Here is a 26,221-nt window from a genome sequence, read left to right as displayed (position 1 = left end):
AGAACTGACATTTGACTATACACAAGACTAGAGAACATTCTTCACCCTTCATCCCGTTCCTTCATCTGCTGTCTGATTACTTTCCATTTCCCCTTCTTTAAAATGAAAAGAATAATTCATGAAGCAACCTCTCAAATAATTACATTTCAAACCAATACACTTCATTAAGCATGTCTGTAGAGTCTGAGAAACACATAATAGGGAGATCAGCTACTGCAGCCAGGCCCAAACACTGACAGCTTAATATCCCTAAGGTCTCTCTATCACTCCTGTCATGGTTTTTATTCAGGTTGCAGAAGGATGTGAGTCTCCATCCAGGTTTTCTGGAACCCATATCCTGTCACTTAAAGACTCCACTAACATCTATAGTCCCAAATTGTAGCTGAAGTTTTTCTGGTCCTGTCTGGCTCCCACAGCCCCATGGTCCACAGCCACTCAGACCTAAATAAACACACAGAGGCTTATATTATTTAAAACATCGCAGCCATTAGCTCAGGCTAACTATTGACTAGCTCTTACACTTAAACTCAGCCCATTTCTGTTCATCTATATGTCTCCACATGTGCCATGGCTTTACCTGTGTGCCATTACATGCTGCTGCCTGGATGGCAGACTGGCGTCTCCTGACTCAACCTTCCTCTTCCCAGAATTCTTCTTGTCTGCTTATCCCATCTACACTTCCTGCCTGGCTACTGGCCAATCAATATTTTATTAAACCAGTGTACAAAAACATTATTCCACAGCACCAAATCTTCCTCTTTATCCTCTGAAGAAGATATGTAAGGAAATCCACTCATAATTTCTTTGTCTGTGTGTATTTGCATGTATATACATGCTTATTACATTTGTGCCTATGCATGTGGTGGAGGTACACATTTGTGCTCGTGTGTGTGTGTGTGTGTGTGTGTGTGTGTGTGTGTGTGTATCCCATAGGTCAGCATTGGGTATCTTCCTCTACTGTACTTCACATTCTTTTCCAGACAAAGTATCTCTCTGAGCCTGGAGCTCACTGATTTGTCTAGACTAGTTGTCTAGAAAGTCGTAGAGATACTCTCATCTATACCTCCCCAGCACTGATACTAGAGGGGTGTGCTGGCAGTTTTACAGAGTTCTGTGGGATTGGATTCAAGTCTCCATCCTTTTGTAGAGCGGCCAGCAATCAACCAAGCCATTTCCTCAGCCCCCATTCGAAACGTCTTTGTTCCAGGAGTGATACATATCACCTTTATTCACATCCATTGGAAAGAAATAGTCAGGTCTCCCCACCTAAATACACAGGAATTTTAACCTGGCAGTATGCCTAGAGAGAAATAAGCATGGAAAATGGTGACTCTTAGCACCATGTCTCTCACAGATGATAAGATGAAGCCGAGGGATGATCCATAGATTTAAGCTGTCAATTTGCCTTCATTATGTATTTGAAGGTATATATTTCTAGCCTCCATTGCTGCATAACAATGTACTTAGAAATTCAGCAACATACAACAACCTTTAATTAACTAAGCTAATGGGCTCTATGTGGTTAAAATCAAAAACAGACACAAAGGAGTTATTTATCATGTTTCTGCTCCATGAGTGTGAACTCAACAGCATAGGCTACAATCATTTAAAGGATTCTCATTCATGTGTCTGCTAGCTGACGTTGGCCATTAGTGAAGACCTCAACAGAGGCTGCTGAGCAAGAAGTGTCACATGGAATCTCATATGGCCTCCATTTCTTCATGATATGGTCACATCAGGGAATCAGAGCTCTGGTGTGGCAGCCTGGAATCATGAAAACAATGCACTAACTGGATGGGCAGAAGCTATGCTGTCAATCATGACATGGGTCATTTCTGCTGTAGTCCCCTGGCTTAATAATTTACAAGCTGACTCAAATTCAAGAAGAAAGGACCTAGATCTGCACCTCAGTGGTAGAATACTAAGCCACGGGTAAAGGACCATATGGAGTGAGAGATATTATGGTGTCTAATTTTGGAAATCATAACCTCCCTCATACATTGGTTTAAGCCAACTTAATTTCCCTGTGTAAAATGCTTTGTGCTTTATAGAGGAATGGGCAGCAAACCATGGCCCTGTGCCTGTTTTGATAAATAAAATTTTATTGAAATACAGCCATGCCTATTCATTAGCAAAGTTGCATAGCTCCAAAAGAGACCATATGTCCTGAAAAGACAGCATTATTAATTCTCAAGCCTGGGCAGTTTGCTAACTCTGTAGATAGAATATTGATTAAGGATGTGGACATGGAGACACATGTTTATATATTGCAGTTAAGTGTTATGCTGGCTTAGTAAACTAGTGGTTATAGATTCTTCTCCAATTACCATGATTTCACTAGCACTGACTAGATAGCTAGGTTTTCAGTACCAATCATGGTCTTCCTTTTGTTGAGTGTGTCTTAAGTTCAATCAGAGAGCCATTGGTTACCACCAAGAATGTGTATCACTGCTGAACCCATAGGATTATTGTGCCATGTTTATCATTGCTGTGTTCATGGACACCATGTCTGAGCAGGACTGTTGGTTGTGTCTCTCCGCAAGCTTGTGTGGCACCTTCTGGAACCATGAAGGCTAGGGAGTTGACATGTGAGGAAAGTTAGCTCAGGTCCCTGTTTCAGAAATTCATGGAGTCTTTAGTAATAGGAACTCACTTTCCACCTCTGGGAGTAAGCAAGGGCAACAGCAATAGGCTGTATGTTTTGGGAGTCTCTTAGATAGCCCTGACCAATAACTCAAAAGAGGACTTCTCATGTCTGGTGTTGGGATTTTGGGTAGGTGGTCCTTATTTCCTTAACTTCACCAGCTGATTGGGTGAGACCTAACACCAGTATGAAAGATAATGTATGCTGCTCAAGGTTCACTGACTTTAAATTTTGATCTAATGCAAAAAGGCAAATGCCATCTTCACAGAAACATCCACATGTACAAATATCTGGCACCATAGTCCAGTCAGGTTAGCACATAACATAAACCATGAAACTATCTCCAACCCTTTCATTTTTTTCTTGCAGAAAAAAGTTAGCAAAAGCACAGCTTTTTGAATCCTAGATCTATGTTTTGATAGCCAAATTGTTTTATAGTATAGAATCTGTTAGGTAAGTTCGTGACAATGTACCTGGCCACATGACCTGTCATGATGAAATGCAATAACCAGTTAGTTGTTTTATTATAGTTAAGTATAAAATATAAGGGCATGTATTTCCTGGATTCACATCATGCACCAGTCATGTGTGCTCAGGAAAGGACTGGGAGTGGAGGCAGGAGAGAGTTCAACACTGATGTTAGTATTAGCCCTGCTGCAAGCATCAGAATCTAGATTCCAGCTGAATCCTGGATAGCTTTCTATTTCATCATTGACTTCAAAGTTCTAAAAATTCCACCTTTATAATTTCAGTATTTTTAAATGATTTGAAAAAAATTATCAAAAGCAAGCACCCATACAAAGAATATATTTAAGCATTAAATTCTGGTTCATTATAATAATTTTGATTAAACTCTCTCAGGATGAAAAGAAATGTCAGGATACTATCTATAAAAATAGTGTTAGGGAACTAATTTTTTTGTTGTTCTATGCATTTGTAAATCTAGAGTTTAAGTTTTTGTTTTTTTCTTGGTTAGCTACCTATGACAGAAATTCTTAAGTTGAGACATTAGAAGAATTGTAGGAGCCTGGAGAAATGGCTCCATGCTTAAAAACAGTTGCTGCTCTTCCAGAGGACCCAAGTTCAGTTCCCAGCACTTGCAGTCAGCAATTTACAATGACCTATAACTCCAGTTCCAGGGAATACAGCACAATCTTCTAGTCTCCACAGATACTCATGTTCACACACACACATGCACACACACACACACACACACACACACACACACACACACACACGCACACACCCTCACACACATAGTTTAAAAATAAAATATTTTTTAAAAAAAGAAAATGTGTAAATGAATTATAAATTATACTAATAATTCCTCTTTTTGGTGAAATTTACCCTTCTCTTCTGTTTTATTTTCTCCTCAATTAGGTGTGGATGTGTGGAGGAGAAATGTTTGACGTTCCGTGTTCTAGAGTCGGTCATATCTACAGGAAGTACGTCCCTTACAAAGTTCCATCTGGGACCAGCCTGGCAAGAGTGAGTAACTGGGCATCAGGAGAGTCTGGGCTCACACAGGCTCTGCTTCCTGCAGGCGGGGACTCAACCATGGTGTCAAGAGTTCCCATTCCTCTTCTTCATCTCCACTGCTTAAAGAAGTATCACCTGTGATGGTTTTGTCATGTGTCGCTGCATCTTCACATGCGTTGTATTTAACATTAACCATCATCTTCTGCTAATCCTTGTTAGCAGAGTTAAATATCCACTGGGCCAGCCATCAGTCCAGGCTATGGGCTTGTCTACAGTGTCGCCTATTTGCAGACCAAATGGAGGCTTAGGGAGGTGGCTTGCTCATGAACACATGAATGACCAACAGTAGTACTGTAAAGCCAGGCCTGCAGGATGGATGACCATCTTTCCCCCAGCATGGAGGGTAATAGTGAACAGAATTAGTCAAAGAAAGTAAAGAGTAAATGAGATGGGGGAAGTGGAGACTCAGACTCAAGTTTCTCCTCCTTTAGAACTAGAGCTAACGCTAGATATAGATTCAGACCATCGTCAAATTTCCCTTAATTAACCGAGCCTAGTTTCATTTCATTTCTGTTTTGTTTTGTTTTGTTTTGTTTTGTTTAGAATAAAATTTTTCTTGTAGATCAAATGCAAGGACACTTTTACCATCTGCCCTTCAGAAGCTTCCATATACCTGTTTGGGGAGATACAAAGTCACAAACCTTTTCTGAACAGCCCGATGATGTCTCTGTCATCCATGTTGCTTTCCTCTTGCATGCGTCTGCTCTCTTCACCATGTTACGTGTATGCTACAGCTTAGATGCCAAATCTAAAAGTATGGTGTCTTCCAGATGCATTGGTGCTATGATCCCCTAGGGATCTAATTTTGAGTTGCTCTTTTTGATGTCTTCACTAAGGTGCAATGCACAACCACTCGGGTCTTTTCTACATGATTCAGTAAACTCAAATGGCAACTTCTCGTAAAGCACAACTATTATTGCTGTTATCGTTATAAACTATTCCACTAGATTCATTTACAGATCAGTCTCACACAGGTGGGGCTTTTGGTCTGTTATTTTACATTGTACCATCATCTAAAATAGAGCTTGGAGAACATTCAGCTAACTGATTGAAGAGTTTAATTAATTAGAGTCCTCAAAGACAAAACAGAGGTTCAAGTTGTTAATAAACTTAAGACATTTTAATGAACTTTAATAAAATTATCATCCCTAGTACATTCCTCCAGGCTCTTGTTCTTCTTCCCTTGCTCTGTGAGGCTGTCAACAGCGTTCACGTCTTTCTCTACCCACATCCACGGTCATTTTAGCAGTCGTGAGACATCCTAGAATGAGATTACATTGCACATTCCTGAACAGGAAATTATCACCAGACCACTCTCCGCTTCCTCCAAAACAATAAGATATTAATAATGCATTGCACTACATACGTGCTTAAAAACACTGTTTGGCGAAAAATAACAGTTATGAAATCATAAACTGATTAAAAAGCTGTATTTCGATTAAAGAAATACAGTTTAATTTAGTCAAAGGGCTTAATGCATATGAATGAGGAAGAAGCACAAATTCACAGGCAGGTTAAAGAGTAAGCAAATTCAAGCACACGTTACAAATTAGTTGTGTAGATATCATCATAGTGCAAAAGTCCTGAAGATAATGAATGGTGTCTCACCATTCATCTACTTTCCTTCACTTATTCTCCCAGACTTGTGCCTCATTCATTTGTGACCAGCTCGAACATAAACGATGAGGGGGGGAAAGGATGCTGATCCAAAAGGGGGAGAGGGGTGTGTTTGCAAAAATGAAAAATAAAACAGCTCATATATTTGGGGAGAGAAATTAAGCACTTTTTCAAAACTGTCAAATATGGGGAAACCAGGGTTGACACATAAAACATCCAGGAAAAAATGAATATTCATTCAAATGAAAGAAGTCCATAACTCTCATTTTAATCTTTTCCACTTAAAATTTTACTTGAGGGCTCATTTTAGTTTTTTTTTTTTCCTAAACTGCTAGAGCAATCACAAAGTCATAAATAGTGAAGCTCAAATGTCACTCTAAGGAACATTTTATGATCTTTTAAAGTATATTAAAATGAAAAACAATTCTGATATTTTGTGGGAGAAACCCAGCTACTTTGCCACACACTCGGCTATTACTAAATCATCAAAAATGATGAGAGACTGTCAAGATAATTGAAATGCAGAGTCACATCTCATCAGTAGATATTTTAATCTTCCTGGTCTTGTTAGGAAATGGAGACGAAGCTGGAAACGTGACCCCAAAGGCTTGTTTATGTACTCTACAAAGCTCATTTAATCCCGTGAAAATGTGTACTTTTCATTTATGGACTTATGTAACTGATGATTCCAGCTCCCTCCAAATACACAGAGGTATAAACACATGCACAGGCATGCACACAGGGGTGTGTACGCACACACACACACACACACACACACACACACACACACACACAAGCTGAAGTCCCCTACTAGTGTATATTGTTAGAAACAAATTCAAATAACCTCATTCAGCACTTCCTCTTTAGCACTGTACTCTGACAAGAGGATACTACACAAGCTACCTATCTGAAACACGTGATAACAAATGGTTCTCCACATGTGCTGGGAACAAGTGTCCAAACATCAGGAGGAGGGGCAGTGCGATTATAGTTCTGAACTTCAGTCCTTGCAAATAAAAGGCTTAAAAGGAGGACGTTAAGGATACCTTAGTTAGAGTAACAGATTTCTAAGAACAGGGTTTTTAAATTCAGAACCAGTGACCGGCTTCAACTTCTTGCCAAGTTTTCACCCAATCTTCAGTGAATTGAGAAAAAGAAGAATCATAAAGCTGTATTTACTCAATCTAGCAGTATAGGTTGTGTGCATTAATATAGGGTTCTCTCTCACTATGGGGCTCAAAGCAGTTAGTTTGTTATTGTTAACGTCCTGATTGAGCAAAAGCAAAACTTAACTTCCCTGTGTCATTTCCTCAAAATGCAAAAACCTGAGACTTGGTAATGTACAATTCAGCTTCCTGTGGGAACGGGAGTGTTTACCTGGCATTCAAGATCCTGTTTATTCTCCTAAGTCGACTTGGGACCTAATGTCAGCACTCTGGGGCACCACCATGACATCTTCTGCCGGGAGTAAATGAGCAGTCCCGGGAGAAAGGATGCTCATCTCAACAGTTGTTGAGAATAGAAAGACTCTAGATTTGTGGTAACCATCGTCTGCTCCAGAATGGCAGTGTCTGGGGCTCAACAGAGGATAATGAGCAGCAGAGGCTGAATGAAAAATGCTTTGCCCCACTAGATGTGGCTGAGTAACAAATGGGTAGAAGGGTCGCAAGTCCACGTTCTCTTTCTGACAAACACTCTCCTAAAGGAGGAATAATTGCTAGTTCCTTGGGGACTGTGGGAAGGGACTCAGACTCACCTGTAATTGCCAGTGTGTTCCGAGATCTTCAAAGCCACTGTGTTTGAAAGGGGTGCCTACCCCACAGCAAACCACCCCAACTGACATAATAGCAGCATCGCAGCCCTGGGAAGTTTCCCTAGGAGGGTCTCCACAAAGAGGACAATGCTTTAGACTAGAGGTGGGCAGTCCTGGAAGCACACACAACTGCCACCCTTCTGGCTAACGGGAGATAAGCCTAGAACCAACTATGGGCGAGGGGCAAGTTCACATGTGTGTAAACTCACATGTGTGTGCATGGGTGTAGAGGCCAGAGATCAACCTCCAGTGCTGTTCATCACAGACTACCCATTTTGTCTACTGAAACAAGGTCTCTCATGAGTCCTGGGCTGAAGCATTAACCAGCAAGCCCCTATTCCACCTGACTCCACATGCCTAGCACTAGGATTACAGGCATGCACCACCATGCCTGGCTTTTTAAGTGGGTGCTGGGGGTCAAACTCAGGTCCTTGGACTTGCATAGCAGATATTTTACCAATTGAGCCAAGGCTAGAAACAACCCCTAAATCTGTAAAGATAGACAGAACTTCATATCCCAATATTTCACCTTTGATGTGCTGGGAATTTATTTTTTATTCTAAAATGTCATCTTGACTTTAATGACAGCCATTCCAGAATGTGGGGGAAATTAGATTTTTTACAGGTTTCAGAATAAAAAGCTAAGGTCAAAGAAGTGAAATCTGGTAGAGGTCATATTTTCTGGAATGTTCCATAGTCCTGAAAAAAAAAAAAATGGCAACTCACAGCAAAAGGGACAGAGGTTAGATGGCAAATGAGTAGACTTGGAATTATGACCCAAGGTCTGTGACAAAGCATGCCCTTAAACATCCCTGCCTTTACAGAAGATTTGGAATAAAAAGCAGCTATGGCCTTCATGCCAGAGGCACCAGCAAAAGCAGAAAGGAGTAGGCACACAGTTACATCAGGCTGCATTTGAGACCTCTGAGGCTGACCCATGAACATGCAATGGAGGAAGACCCTGGAGGTCTCTGGACCATGAGGCCCATCCTCCTCTTTCAGACTGTGAGGAGGAACGGATGGTTTTCAAATAGGTAGGGCTAGAGGAAAAGTACATAGAGTAAAATGAAAACGTCAACCAATATTGAAGGAGAGTGAGAATAAAGAAAGTAACATTACAGATGCACCTGTAAAGACAAGTTCTTAAAAGATTTGCTATACTGTGCAAAAAAAAAAAAAAAGGTTGGGTTTGATAGACTATGTGTGAAGTTTCCCTCTTGGTGTGTGAGAAAAGATAGTATCAGCACAAAAACAGAGGGGATGAGAAAGGGGAGAGAAGAGGTTGAGAATTGTATAGCACCAGGTCTAGAGAGACACATTTTGCCTAGATTCTGCACGTCTGCAAGAATGTGTGCTGTTCCCTTGAATGTTGCCTTTCTAGAAGAAGAAGAAAAAGCTGCTGGGTGTGTCAGGCATGATTCTAGGCTCTGGGGCTTTAAGAAAAGAGCAAGTGAAGCATAAATCTTAGCTTCTCTTACCTATGGCAGTTGGGTAGAGTCTAGATGGTCCAACTGTATGTCACCGGAATACTGGCCACTAGACTGAGAGAAGGGTGGAGGGTGGAAGGAATCACTAAACTCACAGCAGAATGAGATTTGGATTTAATATAGTTGGATTATTTGGAAACTCTTTTTGTGTATGTTATAGCATCTAACATATATATAGTGTTATATACTTGATGTTAATAAGTTATGGGATTTGAGGGAAGGGTGTTTTGTGTCAGAGAGGACCACTTTGGTTGGTTGGTTGGTTGGTTGGTTGGTTGGCTGGCTGGCTGGCTGGCTGGCTGGCTGGCTGGTTGGTTGGTTGGTTGGTTGGTTGGTTGGTTGGTTGGTTGGCTGGCTGGCTGGCTGGCTGGCTGGCTGGCTGGTTGGTTGGTTGGTTGGTTGGTTGGATGGATGGTTTTAAGAAGAGGTCTTGTATAGCCCAAGCTGGCCTCCAGCTCACTACGCAGCCAAGAATGAACTTGAACTCCTGATCCTCCAGCCTCTACCTCCTGGAGTCTTAGTTTTACAGGCTTGCAGCACCCTCCCTAGCCTAGCTAGCAGATTATGTTTAATAGTCTCATAAAACACATAAACACATGTTAGAAACATATTTGACTTTAATGAGTGTTCTTTGTCTGAATAGCAAGATCCTTGATATTCCCCTACAGTTGTTATACCCCATAGTTATGGAAGGTAATTTTAAGGTCTGAAATAGGCTGCTTGACTGTGTCAGCTATGAAATGTTTTTTACTATACTTTTCCAAAGATACCTTTCTCCCCAAACATTCCCCTGGTGGTGCCCAAATCTGCTGACTTTAGAGAGTATCTCTGAGATATCCTTAAAATTCTTAAAAGGCCTTAAAACAGCTGGAGGTAGGGAGAGTCATACAGAGGAGGAGGAATGGGGTAGAGGAGTACTTCAGGTTAGCAGGCAGACCACCCCAAGTCAATTACTAGACATTTCTTTGTTGATTTCCGTATCAGTGATTCCTGTCTGAACTAGTTGAAAGGGAAACACATAGTATCTCACATCTGCAGCCTTCTCTTGCTTGTGTCGTGACACCTTATCCGTTGATAAAAAGCACTAACAAGCCCAAAATGACAGGCTTGATATCTGAAAATAAAATCACCAACAAGACTGAAGAGTAGGATGATAAATGAGAAGTCTCAGCTCCCACAAATTGACCTTTCTCCCTAATGGCTGTGAAGCAGTTTCTTCTCAGAGAGCTGCCTGGCAAACCGGAGTCACAGCATGACAGCCCTAGACAGTGAGTGGCACAGCCCGTACGTGTTTCTTTCTGTTGCTCTCAATGCTGTAGGGCCCAGGCGCTTTATTTAAACTATCAGGAAGTTCAGGGGCATGGTGGCCCATCACAGGCTTTCTCCCAGAAAGCAGCAAATGATAGATTCTTCCCCCAAGACTCGGCCTGCATAAATGGTGAGCTCTGTTGTACAGCAGCTATCCCTCTGAAGATGATGACCATCTTGAATTCTCTCTTTCAATATAACAGAACGGGCAATAAGGCTGTCCAGGACCAGTGACAAGGACTAAATATGATTCACACACTGCAATCTTGGGCTTGCTGCTCTTTCCTTTTGGCCACAATAAAAAAATGGAATAGTTTCCACTAAAATAATACCTTCTATTTGGATGGATTTTCTTCTTTAAAGAATTTCAGGCATTTTTCAATAAATGATGCTTCAATTATTTTCCATGACGTCCTCCCTTAAAATAAATTGTAAATCTATGGGGAAATAATGATTCAGTAAATCACGAAGCTATGATGATCCCATTGCATGCTATGAAGATAATAAATGTTACCTCAAGAAGGCTCAAAAATTATTTGAATAAGTATTTACCAAGTGCCTACTGTGCTCCAGGCAGAAATGCATATGGCACATTATGTATCCTAAACCAACAGCATTGCGCTTCTCCAGTGAGTTCAAAGCATTTCTTTGTAAAGTAATGGTGCCTCCATGACCCCATCCCCCAACACACACACACACACACACACACACACACACACACACACACACACACACACACACACACACACACACACACACACACACATACACACACACACTGGAGACAAGTATACCATGGTGAGCAACTCTGGTGGACTCCTCACCCTTGAGGACCCTTTTAGCTTCACCCTCTTCTTGAACCTTGGCTACTGGATGCTTGTGCAACATGAAAGGGGAAGTTAAACAGTGCTATGCATGCAAATAGGAATCAGGAAAACATGAAACATGAGTTACTTTCCCACTATTTACCCTTCGACTGCTCCTGATTCCTAACCCAAGGATGTCAGGATTTGGAAGTGTCAATTCTCCTTGTTTGAATAACAAATGAAATTAAAAGAATACTTTATCCTCTACATTTCTTCCTTTTCTTTCCTCCAGAGCCTCCCAGATATCCACCCCCTTGCTCCTTCAAATTGTTGGCCCTTTTTTTACTAACTGTTATTGCATATGTGTTTTTTCCCAAATATATTCTGTTCAGTCTGTCTGATGTTCCATGTGTGTTTGTTCTCAAGGCTGGCTATTTGGCACTGGATAACCAACTGGGGTGCTCTTTTCTGGGGAAGACCATCTTTCCCACTCAGCTTTCCTCAATGGCCTGAATTTCTTGTGTAGGACTGAGGCCTCGTGGCTTTTCCCCATCCACTTTGGAGTGTCCTTTGGTGTCATCCTTGTTCAGCTCAGGGCTCTCTACAGTTTTTCAAGCAATGTGGAGGTTAAAGCATAGAATTTTCATACACAGCTAGATCCTAAAAGCGAAGGTAAAACTGTAAAGAGTTGACGTGAACAGTCCCCTGCCATTTCATGTCATAAAACCATCTATGAAGTAAATACATTACTTTCAATTTGCACAATTCCCTACAACCTGTCAAAACTAATCTCCAGTTTAGTTTCTTTCTATTTATTTGAGCCTCATATTTTTCCCACAAAGCTCCTACGAATGCAATGTTCCTCCAAATGTTAAGTCATTTTATTCATTTGAGTTGTTTCAAATATTTCCTGATGCTACCCCAAGTTTAAGTTCAGCTATGACCTGTGTGTCAACTATAAAATACCTCCTGGTATGCAAAACAAAACAGGCAATGGATTCGAGCAGTCTTTAAAGCGGTGGGGACAATGTTCAGCATTTGGGGGCCTAATACTAATGGTCAGCATTTTATTTTAGCTTTGTTTATACCCACTGGGGTATTTTCTTGAATCAAGATAATATTTAAATTGTAGCTGTATATACTTATATAATCACTGACTAACATAGATAATGATAACTTTTGCTCTGTCATTCCTAATGGAATTGAAAGCATGCTTACATTCTATTTCTAGTTGTTTCTCTGTCTATTGGTTCCTCTTGCTCCACCCAGAGCGTTTTGGCACTCTGTGTTGTTATTTAGCATTTAGATAGCTTGCTTTCTTGAAAGCACTTAAAAGGCAAACGACATGGTGAGCTGACTGGTAGGCTAGAGGGAGTTATAATTGTGGTTTTAATCATTATCCCCATTAGAAGTGAACATTTTCCTGCATTCTCAACTCTACTGGAGATCTGGAAAGAAGCAAGTCTGCTCAGACAAAATAGGTCCCTGCTGCTACAAAATTAAGCCACTGAAATTTAAGCAAATCAAGTATTTCGGTACATCACAGTCTCAATGGACAGATATACAGCCCTCACGACTAGAATTGGCAGTTTCACAGCTCTGGCTTCCAGGACCCCAATCTTTCATGAAGCCACAGGAGCATGTGGAGGGGAGGGACTCAGTGTGTGGTATTAGCCTCTTCCCTTTCCCTTGAAGTGTATGAATGCACAATGCCACCAAGCTCGAGGCGTCTGCTTCTTCATCTCTGTCCCCATCACCTTGTTTCCAATGGTTTATTAGTTCATGACAAGAATTCCGTTTCCAACTTAAGTGTATCTCCTTTTCAGTGCCCAGGGAGGGAGAGCAGACAGTTTACTCTGGGTGATCTGTAAACTGAGAAATGGCCAAACACTGGAGAGTAGCTTTGTAGTATCTGGATGATTTAGATGGGCTAATTCTGAAAAGTATTTGCGGAAACAAAACTTCACAGGTCACCTGAACATTGGACAGACACATTATTTGAGCTAAGAAAACTGCAAAGAGCAACTAGAAACACAGTGATTTTTTTCTGCCTGTTTTGATAGTACAGGGAATCAAATGGAGCCCACTAACAACTGGGAAATGAATGCTGTAGCACATATTTGCCTGTGTTTGCTTCAGATGACCTTGTAACATTCTCTCCCTCTCCCTCCCTCCCTCTGTGTGTGTGTGTGTGTGTGTGTGTGTGTGTGTGTGTGTGTGTGTGTTTGTACACACCAGTAATAACCAAAGACAAAGAGGCTATCAGCTTCAGAATGAGGGGACATGGGAGAGACTGGAAGAAGAGCGCTTGGGAGGATCTGTAGGAGGAAAGGAAAGAGGGAAAGTGATGTAATTCTATGTCAACTGTGTATATGGGACACTATAGGCAGAGTAATAAGGCAGCCAAGGAAATGGCAAAAATGACAGCAACATCTTGTTAATCAGGCAAGGGAGATGGCTCAGCACACCTGAGATCAATTCCCTGTCCCTACATGGCCAATAGAGAGACAACTCCTGCAGTTGTCTTTACGCCACAGATTCACCCAAGGACACACAGACAGAAACACACACACACAGTAAATGAACAAATGAAATATAATTAAAAATATTGATTTTGTGAATCCTCAACATACACACAGTAAATAAACAAATAAAATACAATTAAAATGCTGATTTTGTGAATCATATATCTGATAAAGTGTTAATATAAAGTATGAGTAGCTACTACAACTCAGTAATAATAACAAAATCCTGACTAATCTGTGTTCATTTCTGAAAGACAAAAGACAATAGAGAGTTCCAAAGTGAGTTCTTACATATAGCAAATTGATTTCCAACAAGATATAAAGGGAAACCTTTGAGAAAATAGAATTTTTTTCAACAATCTTCAAATAATTGAATATACACACCTAAAAAAACAAAGATCAATCCATATCTTGTACTATACCCAAAAAATCAACTCAAAATGAGCCACACATATATGTAAAAGACAGTTATAATATTTTAGAGAAAAAAAAGAGAAGAAAAATGTGTATGTAATCAAAAATTTCTTAGACGTACCACAGAAACTATCAGGAAAACAACTGATAAATTGAGCTTCATTGAAATTGAGACCTCCTAGTCTGAAGGCACTGAGATTAAAAATCCAGAATAAAGCCACGCGGTGGTGGCACACGCCTGTAATCCCAGCACTCGGGAGGCAGAGACAGGCAGATCTTTGTGAGTTCAAGGCCAGCCTGGTCTACAGAGCGAGTTCCAGGAAAGGCGCAAAGCTACACAGAGAAATCTTGTCTCAAAAAACAAAAAACAAAAAACAAAAAACAAACAAAAAACAAAACAGAACAGAATAAGGAGTGTTGGGAAATGCCTGAAAACCATGTCTGACAAGGAACTTGAATGCACAATATGTAAAGAGTTCTCAAAATCCAATAATTTAAGGGAAAATGTGGGTCAGGCTTACTCTATGGTGCTGAACATACCTAGCATACATGAGGGTTCAGACTTCCACACATAAATACGTCTTAATAAGCAAAAGAATCAAAAAGATAATTTGCCAACAAGGATATTTGGAGACAAAAATAAGGATACTTAAGGGTGTGTAGTGCCATTAGTGACTAGAGAAATACAGTGGAGACTGATGTCATGATGAGCAGGATTAACAAGACTGAGAACATGGCAGAGATTGTGTGAAAAATCTTAGACCTGTTGCTTGCCATTTTAACAACAAAAAAAGAAAACCTGAGAGGAAAGAATTGGTGAGGGAAGAGAGCTTTATTTACAGTTTTAGCCAGAATTTAGGGGTAAAAAAATCCTGCTTCTGAAATGGAGTATGTAGATTTGTCTGTGAGACAAGTTTTCAGAACTGTGAGATATTCCATCTTTTCCCAGGGGACAGCCCTCCTCTGGCCCCAGACTTCAGATTGTTCTCATGCTCGGTCTGATATTTCCAGGAGAATGTTTTTATTTTTTTTTTCCATTGTCAAGTGTGTGTATGGTATCCATGTGCGTGTTCGTGTGTCGTATGAGCGTGGGTAGGTACAAGTGGGGGGGGGGGGGCTGCGCACATGCATGTGGAGGCCTAAGGCTGGTGTTGAGAATCCTCCCCCACAGTGAATCTCCCTAACTAACTTGCTCCACCATTTCCAACTTCCCAGGCTGGAGTTACAGGAAGCCCTACACCCCACTGGCATTTACACAGGTTCTAGGGATCCAGACCCTGGTCTTCATATTTGCATGGCAAGTGCCTTCTCCCCATCCTTTCCTGGAAATTTTTTTAATTTTTTTTTAATCTTATAATTTAATTTAATTTTACACATCAGCCATGGGTTCCCTTGTCCTCCCCTCTCCCGCGCCCGCCCCCCCCCCTCACCTTCCCCAGCCCATCCCCCATTCCCATCTCCTCCAGGGCCAAGACTCCCCTGGGGATTCAGCTCAGCCTGGTGGATTCAGTACAAGCAGGTCCTGTCCCCTCCTTCCAGGCTGAGCAAAGTGTCCCTGCATAAGCCCCAGGTTCCAAACAGCCAGCTCATGCACTAAGGACAGGTCCGGGTCCCACTGCCTGGATGCCTCCCAAACAGTTCAAGCCATTCAACTGTCTCACTTATCCAGAGGGCCTGATCCAGCTGGGGGCTCCACAGCCTTTGGTTCATAATTCATGTGCTTCCATTCATTTGGCTATTTGTCCTTGTGCTTTTTCCAATCTTGGTCTCAACAATTCTCGCTCATACAGTCCCTCCTCTTTCTCGACAATTGGAGTCCTGGAGCTTCACCTGGGGCCTGGCCATGGATCTCTGCATCCATTTCCAGGTCATTGGATGAGAGTTCCAGCACAACCGTTAGGGTGTTTGGCCATCCGATCACCATCCTTTCCTGGAAATTTTTAACTTGTCTCTAGAGTCCCTGTTACTCTGCCACAACTCCACACTTCCTTGTCCATTCCTCGGTCTTGATTGGACTCGGGGTCCTGCTGGATTGGTGTGGAGATTTCTAAAGTATGCCAATGCCTAAAAGAAATACCCTGAACATAATCTAAAAAGGAGCCCAAATCAGGACATTTAGTTTGTATCCACTAAGCGCTTTCTGGGTAATACTTGACTTTGGTTACTTTTGGAAGGGCTCGCTGATGTGACTCATGGGGGGCAGAGCATGTGCACATGTGTATAAGTTAGTTAAGGTTTCCCTTACTCCAGAGTGTCCTTGAACCCTGATTCTCTGGTCTCCTGTGCCTTCACATCCATCATGTCGCCACTGTGATTCTGGAGACTGCCTTCCGTCTTTATACAATTTTTCTCTGAGGACACGACTGATTAACCAATGGGTAGCTTGATCCTAAATGTCCCTCATTGCTGGGGTGAAATGTCAAAGATACCAGAAGAAACATTTGGACACATTGGGTGTGTTCACTACCTTATTAATGATGATAGTTTCACTAATAAATCAGCATTTGATAGTGTGCCAAGTTGTACATTTTAAATAAGTGTTTTCTTGGCGACAGTAATTCTTCAGTGAATCTGTTTGTCAAGTTCAACTTACTAGAATTTTGTAGTGAAGGGCAGTAATTAAGTCATTCATGGAGTTGTTTTACTGTTCTGTGTCGAAAAGGTGCACTAAAGTTTTCATAAGCACCACGTAAGTATCTAAATATTCAGACAAAAATATAATAGAGACATACAAGCCAAAGAAAAGGCTAACCCTAGTCAAGAGGAGCAAGGCAGGTGAACACCTGCAAACAGCTCACACGGAGCCTTGGTGAAGGAAGCAGAAATCACCTGTCAGGAAACCTCTTATGTGGAACTGGATTAAATTCCTCCTCCCACACTGACGGCTTCCCGCTGACTTCAAAGAAGTTTTCAGAGTAGAGAAAAGCAAAGCAGGGTGAATAATTGTGAGGCTGGGCATGACTTCCAAAGAATGCCTTTTAAGAGCTGTACTCCTGATGACATTATCATATTATCAATGATAAGAGGGATTTGAGGTGGGACTCCTGAGTCACTAAAGTATCCTCCTAAGTATCAAAGCAGAGTGTCAAATCAAAGCAGGATTTGTGAATGCGCGTAGGGTAGCAGCGTGATTCCCTGTTGTAGGAAAGACCGTGAACAAATAGCTTTATCCCCAGAGCTAGTGATAGCCAGCAGAACCAACCTCATTCAGAAATAGTTCCTCATATACATATAGATGAAGAAGGAGAAATCTATTTCTCAACCTGTTGTAATAAAATAGCTTAATATTGACACAAGTACTGCTTGTGGACTGGGGTCACACTAGTGCGCATGTAATAATCGCACTGTGCACAAAGAAATAGAGGCATGCTACTAAGGTGAGATTTGCCCAAATAAAACAAATGTGTGGGAGAGCTGTGGCCACTGACTCCCAAATAACATACTTTGCAAAGGAACAAGAGTTGTACTTGTAGAATAATTCAACAGTAGAGCTGCTGGCACAAATAATAATAATAGTAATAATTAGCAGGTAGATGTATGCAGTACTGTGAACCAGCAGGACAAACAGAATTCATTGTTTTCACATGCTGTATAACGAAGAACAGTCAGGGCTGGAAACTGTTCTGATGAACTGGGATAGAAAGGAGATTTAATGTTCTGAGCAAAGTATCAATTCCAAGGGCTGAGAAGCACTAGAATTAAGAAAAGAAAGACTTAGTGTTGGGTAACACAAAGAAAACAACATCTAAATCCTAAGCACCACTAGATAGAGCTGAATATGTTATATGCATTAATAAATATTTGGGCAACACGGAGATTAATACAGTTTGGACAGAGTAAGAGGGCATGCTGTACCATGTGAGGAAACGCAGAAGGGTGCCAGAAAAATGGCACGTCTACCAATAAATGAAAGGTGTAGGGAATGATAGCTTTGATTTCATGTCTCATTCACAAACAGGAAACTGCAGCTTTTTAACTGTTTTGTTGTTGTTGTTGTTGTTGTTGTTGTTGGTTTGGTTTGGTTTGTTTGTTTGTTTGTTTGTTTTGGTTTTTCAAGACAGGGTTTCTCTGTGTAGCTTTGCACCTTTCCTGAATCTCACTCTGTAGACCAGGCTGGCCTTGAACTCACAGAGATCTGCCTGGCTCTCCCTCCTGAGTGTTGGGATTAAAGGCGTGCACCACCACTACCTGGCTGAAACTGCAGCTTTTTAAAACTTTTAAAAATCTTCATTTGCTCGCTCTCTCTCTCTCTCTCTCTCTCTCTCTCTCTCTCTCTCTCTCTCTGCCTCTCTCATATCCAGTACCTGTTAAAAAACTCCTGTGCTGGGTCTTCCCTTAGCACACGAAAGCCTCCTGGGTTCAAAATGAGTAAGACTGTGCCATCTCCCCAATCTCCCTGACCGAACTTGGCAGAGAAGGGAGGCTTCACCCATTTTCAGAGCCAGTTCCTCCCCACACAGGCCATCCTGTGCTGAGTCCCTAAGCTCTGTGACTGATTCCCTGCTCCTTCACAGCCAGAGGCAGCAGGAGTCCCCCTGTTAAAACCAGCAAAGCAGAGGAGTGAGTGCCTCATTATTTCCGCTGTGTATTACACCAGACTCCTCAGCAGAGAGCGGCTTCCACAGAAGCAAAACATTCACTATGGATCTGGCAATAGCGTCAAGATTATGAGATTCTGCACATAAAGTGGATGAATTAAAAAGCATCGTGGAGTGAGGACATACTATAATCAGATTATGTATATCACCAAGTAGGGTTGCCAGCCTTAGCAAATTAAACTACAAGATGCTCAGTGGCATTTGATTTTCAGATAAACAGCAAATAGCTTTCAGTATAAGCATGTCCCACATAATATTAATAAGGCAAATGCTAATTATACATACAATTTTAAGCTGTTTGTTGTTTATTTGAAAGTGACATTTAACTACACACCACGTATTTTATCTGGCAATGCTAACTGGGAGAGACAAGAAAAGAGTCTTAAGAAAGGATAGCAGAAAAACAGGAGGGATGCTGAGGCTGAGGGGTGAGAGCTGATAAAGAGAAAGACCGGAATTGCTGCTCTATCACCTTGAAAAGGTGATAAATGGCCGGGCAGCAGCGGTGGCACACGCCTTTAATCCCAGCACTCGGGAGGCAGAGGCAGGCGGATCTCTGTGAGTTCGAGGCCAGCCTGGTCTGTAGAGTGAGTTCCAGGAAAGGCGCAAAGCTACACAGAGAAACCCTGTCTCAAAAAACCAAGAAAAGAAAAGTGACAAATGGAGTGACTCGTGCAGGCAGAGGGCTTCCTACCGAACAGTGAAATGAAGGAGCAGAGTTAAGGACGTGCTGTGGAGCGTCTTGAACAATGGACGACACTTAGAGGGCAAAGTCTCAGGTGCAGGCGAAACACCTGGAAAAGAAACTTGGTTTATGAAAGTGAGGAGGAGGGGCAGATAGTGGAAAAGCTGACTCAATATTCGTGGAAGGGGGTGTGTGGAAATTATGCAAAGCAGGTGGAAGGGAGTTTTGAGAAGGAGGGCACCATGGCACAGAGCTAACAGCCCAAAGGACTGAGTTCTGGGCAGAGAAGACTTTCTTGCAGATAAGCCACGGATCTGTAAAGACTCTAGGGAACCAACTACCATATTTAACATCACCCTTTATGTTGTTTGACCCTCTGTGCTCTGGAAGTTGCATGAAAACCTTCATAAACATTCACACTTAGGCGAATTATTGAAGGAGTGTTTGCAAGATAAGAGAAATTAGCTGAGCGGAGGTGACACACACCTTTAATCCCAGCATTTAGAAGGCAAAGGCAAAAGAATATCTGAGTTAGAGGTCAGGCTGGTCTACAGAGTGAGTTCCAGGAGAGCTAGGGCTTTACAGGGAAACCCTGTCTTGAGGAGAAAAAAAAAAAAAAACCTAAGTAGCGTTAGGCAGAGGCTAATGGATCTCTGTGAGTTTGAGGGAGGGAGGGAGGGAGAAAGAGAAAAAGAGAAAGAGAAAGAGAAAGAAAGAAAGGAAATTTTAAAAAGACAAGAGAAATTGCCTGTGAGCCCACTCAAGTGCTCATAGAGGTTAGTGAGCAAGCAAAGAGCAAGTTATCAGCAGGAGGAAAAAGATCACCAAGTAGGAAACTGAAGGTTGTACATATGAGCACCTACCCCCCAAGAATCCACAGGATTACCCTAACATGTAATTTAGGAGGGGAGCACTTTTATTTAAGACTCAAAAATTAACAGGAACTCAGGGAATACCTGGCTCCATGTATGTGAGACCAGGTGTAAGTTCTGAGAGTTCTGGAGAAGACCAATGGCATGTCTAGATCTCCTGATCTAGGTATCTTTTTTTTTCTTTCTTTTTGATCACTATGCTTTGGACACATAAGCACCATCGTCAACATTCACTCTGTCTCAGAGACAGATGGGGAAGTTCTGGCAAGAGCTCTCCTGGCAAGAGACGTTATTGGAATGTCTCGCTTTCCTGATATTGCCCATTTACATAGCTAGGAATGCCTAAGTGAGAAATCTGCCTTTGCACCTTCCCATTACTGCCACACACTTGAATGTGTGTATTTGTGCTCCTGTATAAACATGCCAATGCACTCTAATGTATGGGAGTGTGTAACTACTTCCTGGAAGAGTGGAATTCGTGCTACATACAGTCTATAAAAAGGCCATGGAAATTCTCTGCAACTGCCTGTGACATTTTTCAGCTGCTGCTCCAATATTTTTCCAAAAGCTAAGTACTGAATTGTGATTACAGTCACAAATTAACACAGTGTGCTATTATTTCTAGAATAATAGCCTTGGAGTGATTTTTATTTGTCCAATCAATTGAAAGACTTGGGAATAATGACTGTTCATTGACCATAACAATTAATGCTTTAGAAGGTTTCCCCCTCATAAAACAATCTATTCCGAGTTCAAGCCTGTAAGGATTCTGTATATTCACAACTGGGATCTCGTCTGGCGCCTTATTATGTCATCAGTGGGCAACTGCATCCTAGCCAAGAAGCCAGACGTGCACCCCCACGCTCTCTCTGCGTCTCTCTCTATTCTCCCTTCTCTCTCTCTCTCTCTCTCTCTCTCTCTCTCTCTCTCTCTCTCTCTCTCTCTCTCTCTCTGCACCTCTCTGTGCCCCTCCCTTTCTGTTTCCGCTCTGCCAGGCCTGGCTTCTCCGTCCTATCCCCGCTTCTCTCTAATAAAGCCCATTCTAACTCTGGTAACCATGGCTCATGACTCTTCTGCCAACCAAACCAGCACCGCATATACCCTTTCAAAGCCCACCTCACTTTCTCTTCTATCAGAGTCAGGGTATGTGGTCCTATTTTGAGGTTCTTGATCCTTTCGGAGTTGAGTTTTGTGCAGGGTGATAAATTTACATTCTTCTACATGCAGTCTTCCAGCTTGCAGGTAGCACCATTTATTGAAGAGACTGTCCTTTTGGGGCTTCTTTTTAAAAAAAAAAAAAGTCTTCAATTTAATTCCATTGGTCAACATCTCTGTTTTTAATATCAACACCATGTTATTTCCATTATTATAATTGTGTAACACAACTTAAAATCTCAGATGGTGATACCTATAACAGTTCCTTTGTTATTCAGGATTGTATTAGCTTTACTGGTTTTGGGGTGGGTTTTTGTTGTTGCTGTTTGGTGGTGGTGGTGGTGGTGGTGATGGTAATATCTGTGTGTGTGTGTGTGTGTGTGTGTGTGTGTGTGTGTGTGTGTGTGTGTGTGTGGTTTCTATATGAAGTTGAATATTGTCTTTTCTATGTCTGTAAAGAACTGTGTTAGAATTTTGATGGGGATGGCATTGGACCTGTAGATTGCTTTTGGTAGGATTGCCATTTTTACTATGTTAATCCTACCTATCCTCAAGCATGGAAGATAGTTCTATCTTCTGATGTCTTCTTCAATTTCTTTCTTGAATCTCTTAAAGTTTTTATTATAAGTCTCTCACTTACTTGGGTAGAGTTATCCCAAGATATATATTTTGAGGCTATTCTGAAGGTACTGTTTCTCTTCATTCTTTCTTTGTGTTTGTCATTTGTGTACAGGAAGGCTACTGGTTTTTGTGTGTTGATTTTGTATCCTGCTACTTTGCTTAAGATGCTTATCAGCTGTGGGAGTTCTCTGGTGGAATTTTTAGAGACTTTTATTTATAAAAGCGTAATCATCCCCAAATAAAGAGGCTCTGACTTCTTCCTTTCCAACTTGTATCCCTTTGGTCTCCTTCAGTTGTCTCGTTAATCCTGCTATAATGTCAGGTACCATATTGAGTAGATATGGAGAAAGGGGACAGCCTTGTCTTCTTCCTGATTTTAATGGGATATCTTTGAGCTTCTCTCCATTTGACTTGAGACTGGCTGTGGCCTTGCTGTGTATTGCCTTTATTTTGTTTAGGTATGCCCCTTGTACCCCTGATCACTCCAAGACTTTTATCATGAAGTGGTACTGGATTTTGTCAAAGGCCTGTTCTGCATCTGAGATGATCATGTGGTTTTGTCTTTCTGACTGTTTATGTAGTGGATTAGGTTTATCTATTTGCATATGTTGAACAATTCCTGCATCTCTGGGGTGAAGCCAACTTGATCATTGTGGAGAATGTCTTTGATGCACTTGTAGATTCAGTTTATAAGTACTTTACTGAGAATTTTCGCATCTGTGTTCATAAGGGTGTTAGTCTATAATTTCTTTTTTCTCTTGAGTCACTGTGTGATTTTGATATTAGGTTAGTAGTGGCCTCATAAGAAGAATTAGGAAATGCCCTTCAGTTTCTATTTTGAAGAATAATTTGAGGAGTATTGTCATTAATTCTTCTTTGAGGGTCCAACAGAATTTTCCACTGAGTCTATCTGCACCAGGACTTTTGTTATTGGGAGACTTTTAATTACTGTCTTTATTTCACTAGGGATTATGGGTCTTTTTAGATTATTTATTTAATCTTGATTTATCTTGAGTACATATCAAAAATTCATCCATTTCTTTTAGATTTTCCAATTTGGTGGAATACAGATTTTTAAACTATGTTCACCAAATGTTTTGGATTATAGTAACTCTGTGGCCCATATACTCACAATTTATACATTATACTAACCAGGGCAGTGGTTTCTTGCTATAGCTACAGATTTCCATCAGCCTCAGCTTCTATACTACAATACAACAAATTCTCTGAGGATTTTTGTTTGCTTGTTTGTTTGTTTTTTGTTGTTTATTTGTTTTTTATCTATAACTTTGGTGCTTACAATTAAAAATGCTCTTTCATTCAAATTAAAATAGATTCCTTCTTAGCAAGACCTTTTTGTAATCTACTGTAATATATATACATATATATATATATATATATTCATAAAGTTTCTTTCTCATTGTCCAGAGTAATTTACACCTTCACCTCTTTATTATTTTTTTTCTGCAAATTTGCTGGCTATTTTCATTCATTGTAAAGACATAAAATAAGTAAGTATTAAATATTTCTGTGTTCTACATTATAATTTAGGGGCTTGTGAGAACTTTATCTTAATATCAAAATTTTGATTATCAAGTTTTAAAGTTATCAACATTGCCTACTATGTTTCTAATCTTTACGTTAAAGTTGTCTGAAGACAAGTGAACACCAAATGCATTTCTTATAGAAATGTCATATAAAAGGAAATTAGAAAGACATATACGCACAGGGTAGACGGTTCCATCTCAGAGCAAAAGCCTCTTCAAGAATCAGTGGCTTCCTTTCCTAATGAATTGGGCAGTACAGAACTCTAATGAATTGGGCAGTACAGATCCCTGATGAACTGGGCAGTACAGAACCCTGATGAATTGGGCAGTACAGAACCCTAATGAATTGGGCAGTACAGAATCCTGATTAATTGGGCAGGCAGTACAGAATCAGTGGTGAAGGTGGAGTGTCACAAAACAAGGTTCACTTTCACCTGCCAAGGCTCACTGGAGTGAAAGAGGAAAGCAACATGTGTGAGACAACGCTGATGGACTATTAGCTAAGGACGCCAATAGGATATCTCGGGTAATTCTTACAATCTCAATGTCATTTCACTACCAGCCTAATCAAGCACCAGCATCTTAGAAAGCAAGGAAGCCAAGAAATGAGAGCAGTGTGTGTGGCTCTCCTTCTGCATTATGCTCTTTTAACTAAGCCCAGTGCTCACCATCTAGAAAACATGGCCAAGAAATCTGAGGAGGGTGTGAAGCAAGGACAAGGCAGATATTCATTCTGCCTGAAGACAGTGGAGTAGAGTGTACAGTCCCATTAGGAATAAAATACAGCTGTGGCTCCAGCAGACCTCAGAGTTCATATCTGACTTAAGGTTCCATAGCAATTCTTTAAGATTTGACTAGTGAGTAGTGTTATTCTAATCACTCACGTTGGGCTCTTACTGAAGTTCCAAACCATTAAAGTTATTTTGCTCTCTCAGAGCAAATGAGGAAGTAGATCAAACCAAGGCTTACACAAACCAGTCCCTTAAAATAATTTAAACTGGAAAGAACAATAACCAGAGTCCATGGGACACCAGCCTATGAATATGGTCGTAGAGCTGAGGGCATCAAACAGTCACCTTCAAGGCAAACGCAGCTGTTCTGCATACTACTTAATGCCATAAAATTTGAAGGGATGTCAGACAGCATCTCATGTCTAGACCGCTTCCTTCTCAGAGACCTGAGTTATGTTGGCCAGCTTAATACCCCGGCTCTTCCATTTCCATTCCTGAACCCTTTCTTGTACTCATAATGACAGCTTATTTTTCATAATAGCTGGTGTGTACTAATTCTAAGTAGTTTCCAAGGAATCCTACTTCACTTAATCCTACAACCACCCCACACACTGCTCTTGCCATTTCGGGTTTAGAATCTGAAACCCAGCGTGGCTAACCAACTTGCTCAGTCCCAAAGCCAGCAAAAGCATAGCCTTCCAGGCCCATCATGGTCCAGCCCACACCTTTAATCCCAGCACTCCAGAGACAGAAAGTGGTGGATCTCTGTGAGTTGGAGACCAGACTGGTCTACAGAGAGAGTTCCAGGACAGCCAGAGCTACATGAGACCCTGTCTAAAAGATAGATAGATAGATAGATAGATAGATAGATAGATAGATAGGCATGCAGACAGACAGACAGATAGAGAGATAGATAGGTAATAGGTAAAGACCTTCCTACTCTCAACCCAGAGTTCTTCTAATCCTAAGGAACATGTTCGTTTTCCTACCATCCATCTTGTGACTCCTTCGCCCCAGGAAGCACTGCAGAGAGATTGGCTCTCAGCTAATTCCTTTCCTTCCACTTCCAAATGCAGCAAATTATTAAATTCTGGTTGGTGTCCATGTCACTGTATTAGAAAAAAAAAATTTTTTTTAAGTCTTTCTATACTTGTGGGTGGGAAGAATAGCAGTTTACTCAGCCTTATTCTTTCCCAAATGCCTGTATCCTGAAATGCTTTAAGTAATTAGATACCTAAGGGGACCTGCATTCTCTCCACTTTCAACTCCTTCGGCTGGATGTAAAAAATAATAAGTACATATCAACATTAAATAACAGGAGGGAAATTTTGTGAGAAGAGCTTCTTCCAGCTCTGGTAATTAATTACCATACAGTCAGCTGAACTCCAGGCCGGAAGCAGAAAGTGTGCTAAACCACTGGCTAATCCCATCACGCTCCTTGTGGTCCGGAAGGAAAACTCTCACTGTTAATAACCCACCAGCCTGGGCTGCCTGCGGACAGACACCTCCTTTCTTTTACTTTCCTCTTTTCAGTTTCTGATGTGAGTAACATGATCCTTTGGGCGTAGAAGCCAATAACTAACATCTTTTGTTGTTGTTGTTGTTGTTTTGTCTCTGCGGCACAGAATCTGAAGCGCGTGGCTGAAACCTGGATGGACGAATTTGCTGAGTACATTTACCAGCGGCGGCCAGAGTACAGACACCTCTCCACCGGGGACATCTCTGCCCAGAAGGAGTTGCGCAAGCGACTCAAGTGCAAAGACTTCAAATGGTTCATGGCTGCGGTGGCCTGGGACGTGCCTAAGTACTACCCACCGGTAGAGCCCCTGCCAGCGGCGTGGGGGGAGGTGAGGAGACCC

The 26,221-nt window shown here is 41.3% G+C and overlaps 1 protein-coding gene across 1 annotated transcript in view; it reads left to right on the top strand.

The window, feature by feature from the left end:
- The window catches only part of Galntl6 (polypeptide N-acetylgalactosaminyltransferase like 6), a 1,096,110-nt gene that overhangs the window by 1,011,214 nt on the left and 58,675 nt on the right, over nucleotides 1-26,221 (top strand). Inside the window, exons 9-10 of the mRNA XM_036209517.1 lie at nucleotides 4,025-4,132; nucleotides 25,988-26,209. Of these exons, the coding sequence (XP_036065410.1) occupies nucleotides 4,025-4,132; nucleotides 25,988-26,209 (330 nt within the window). The remainder of the gene's footprint in view (nucleotides 1-4,024; nucleotides 4,133-25,987; nucleotides 26,210-26,221) is intronic.

The sequence above is a fragment of the Onychomys torridus genome, chromosome 17, assembly GCF_903995425.1.
Source record: "Onychomys torridus chromosome 17, mOncTor1.1, whole genome shotgun sequence".
Taxonomy (NCBI): Eukaryota; Metazoa; Chordata; class Mammalia; order Rodentia; family Cricetidae; genus Onychomys; species Onychomys torridus.
This window is presented reverse-complemented; position numbering and strand designations above follow the sequence as displayed.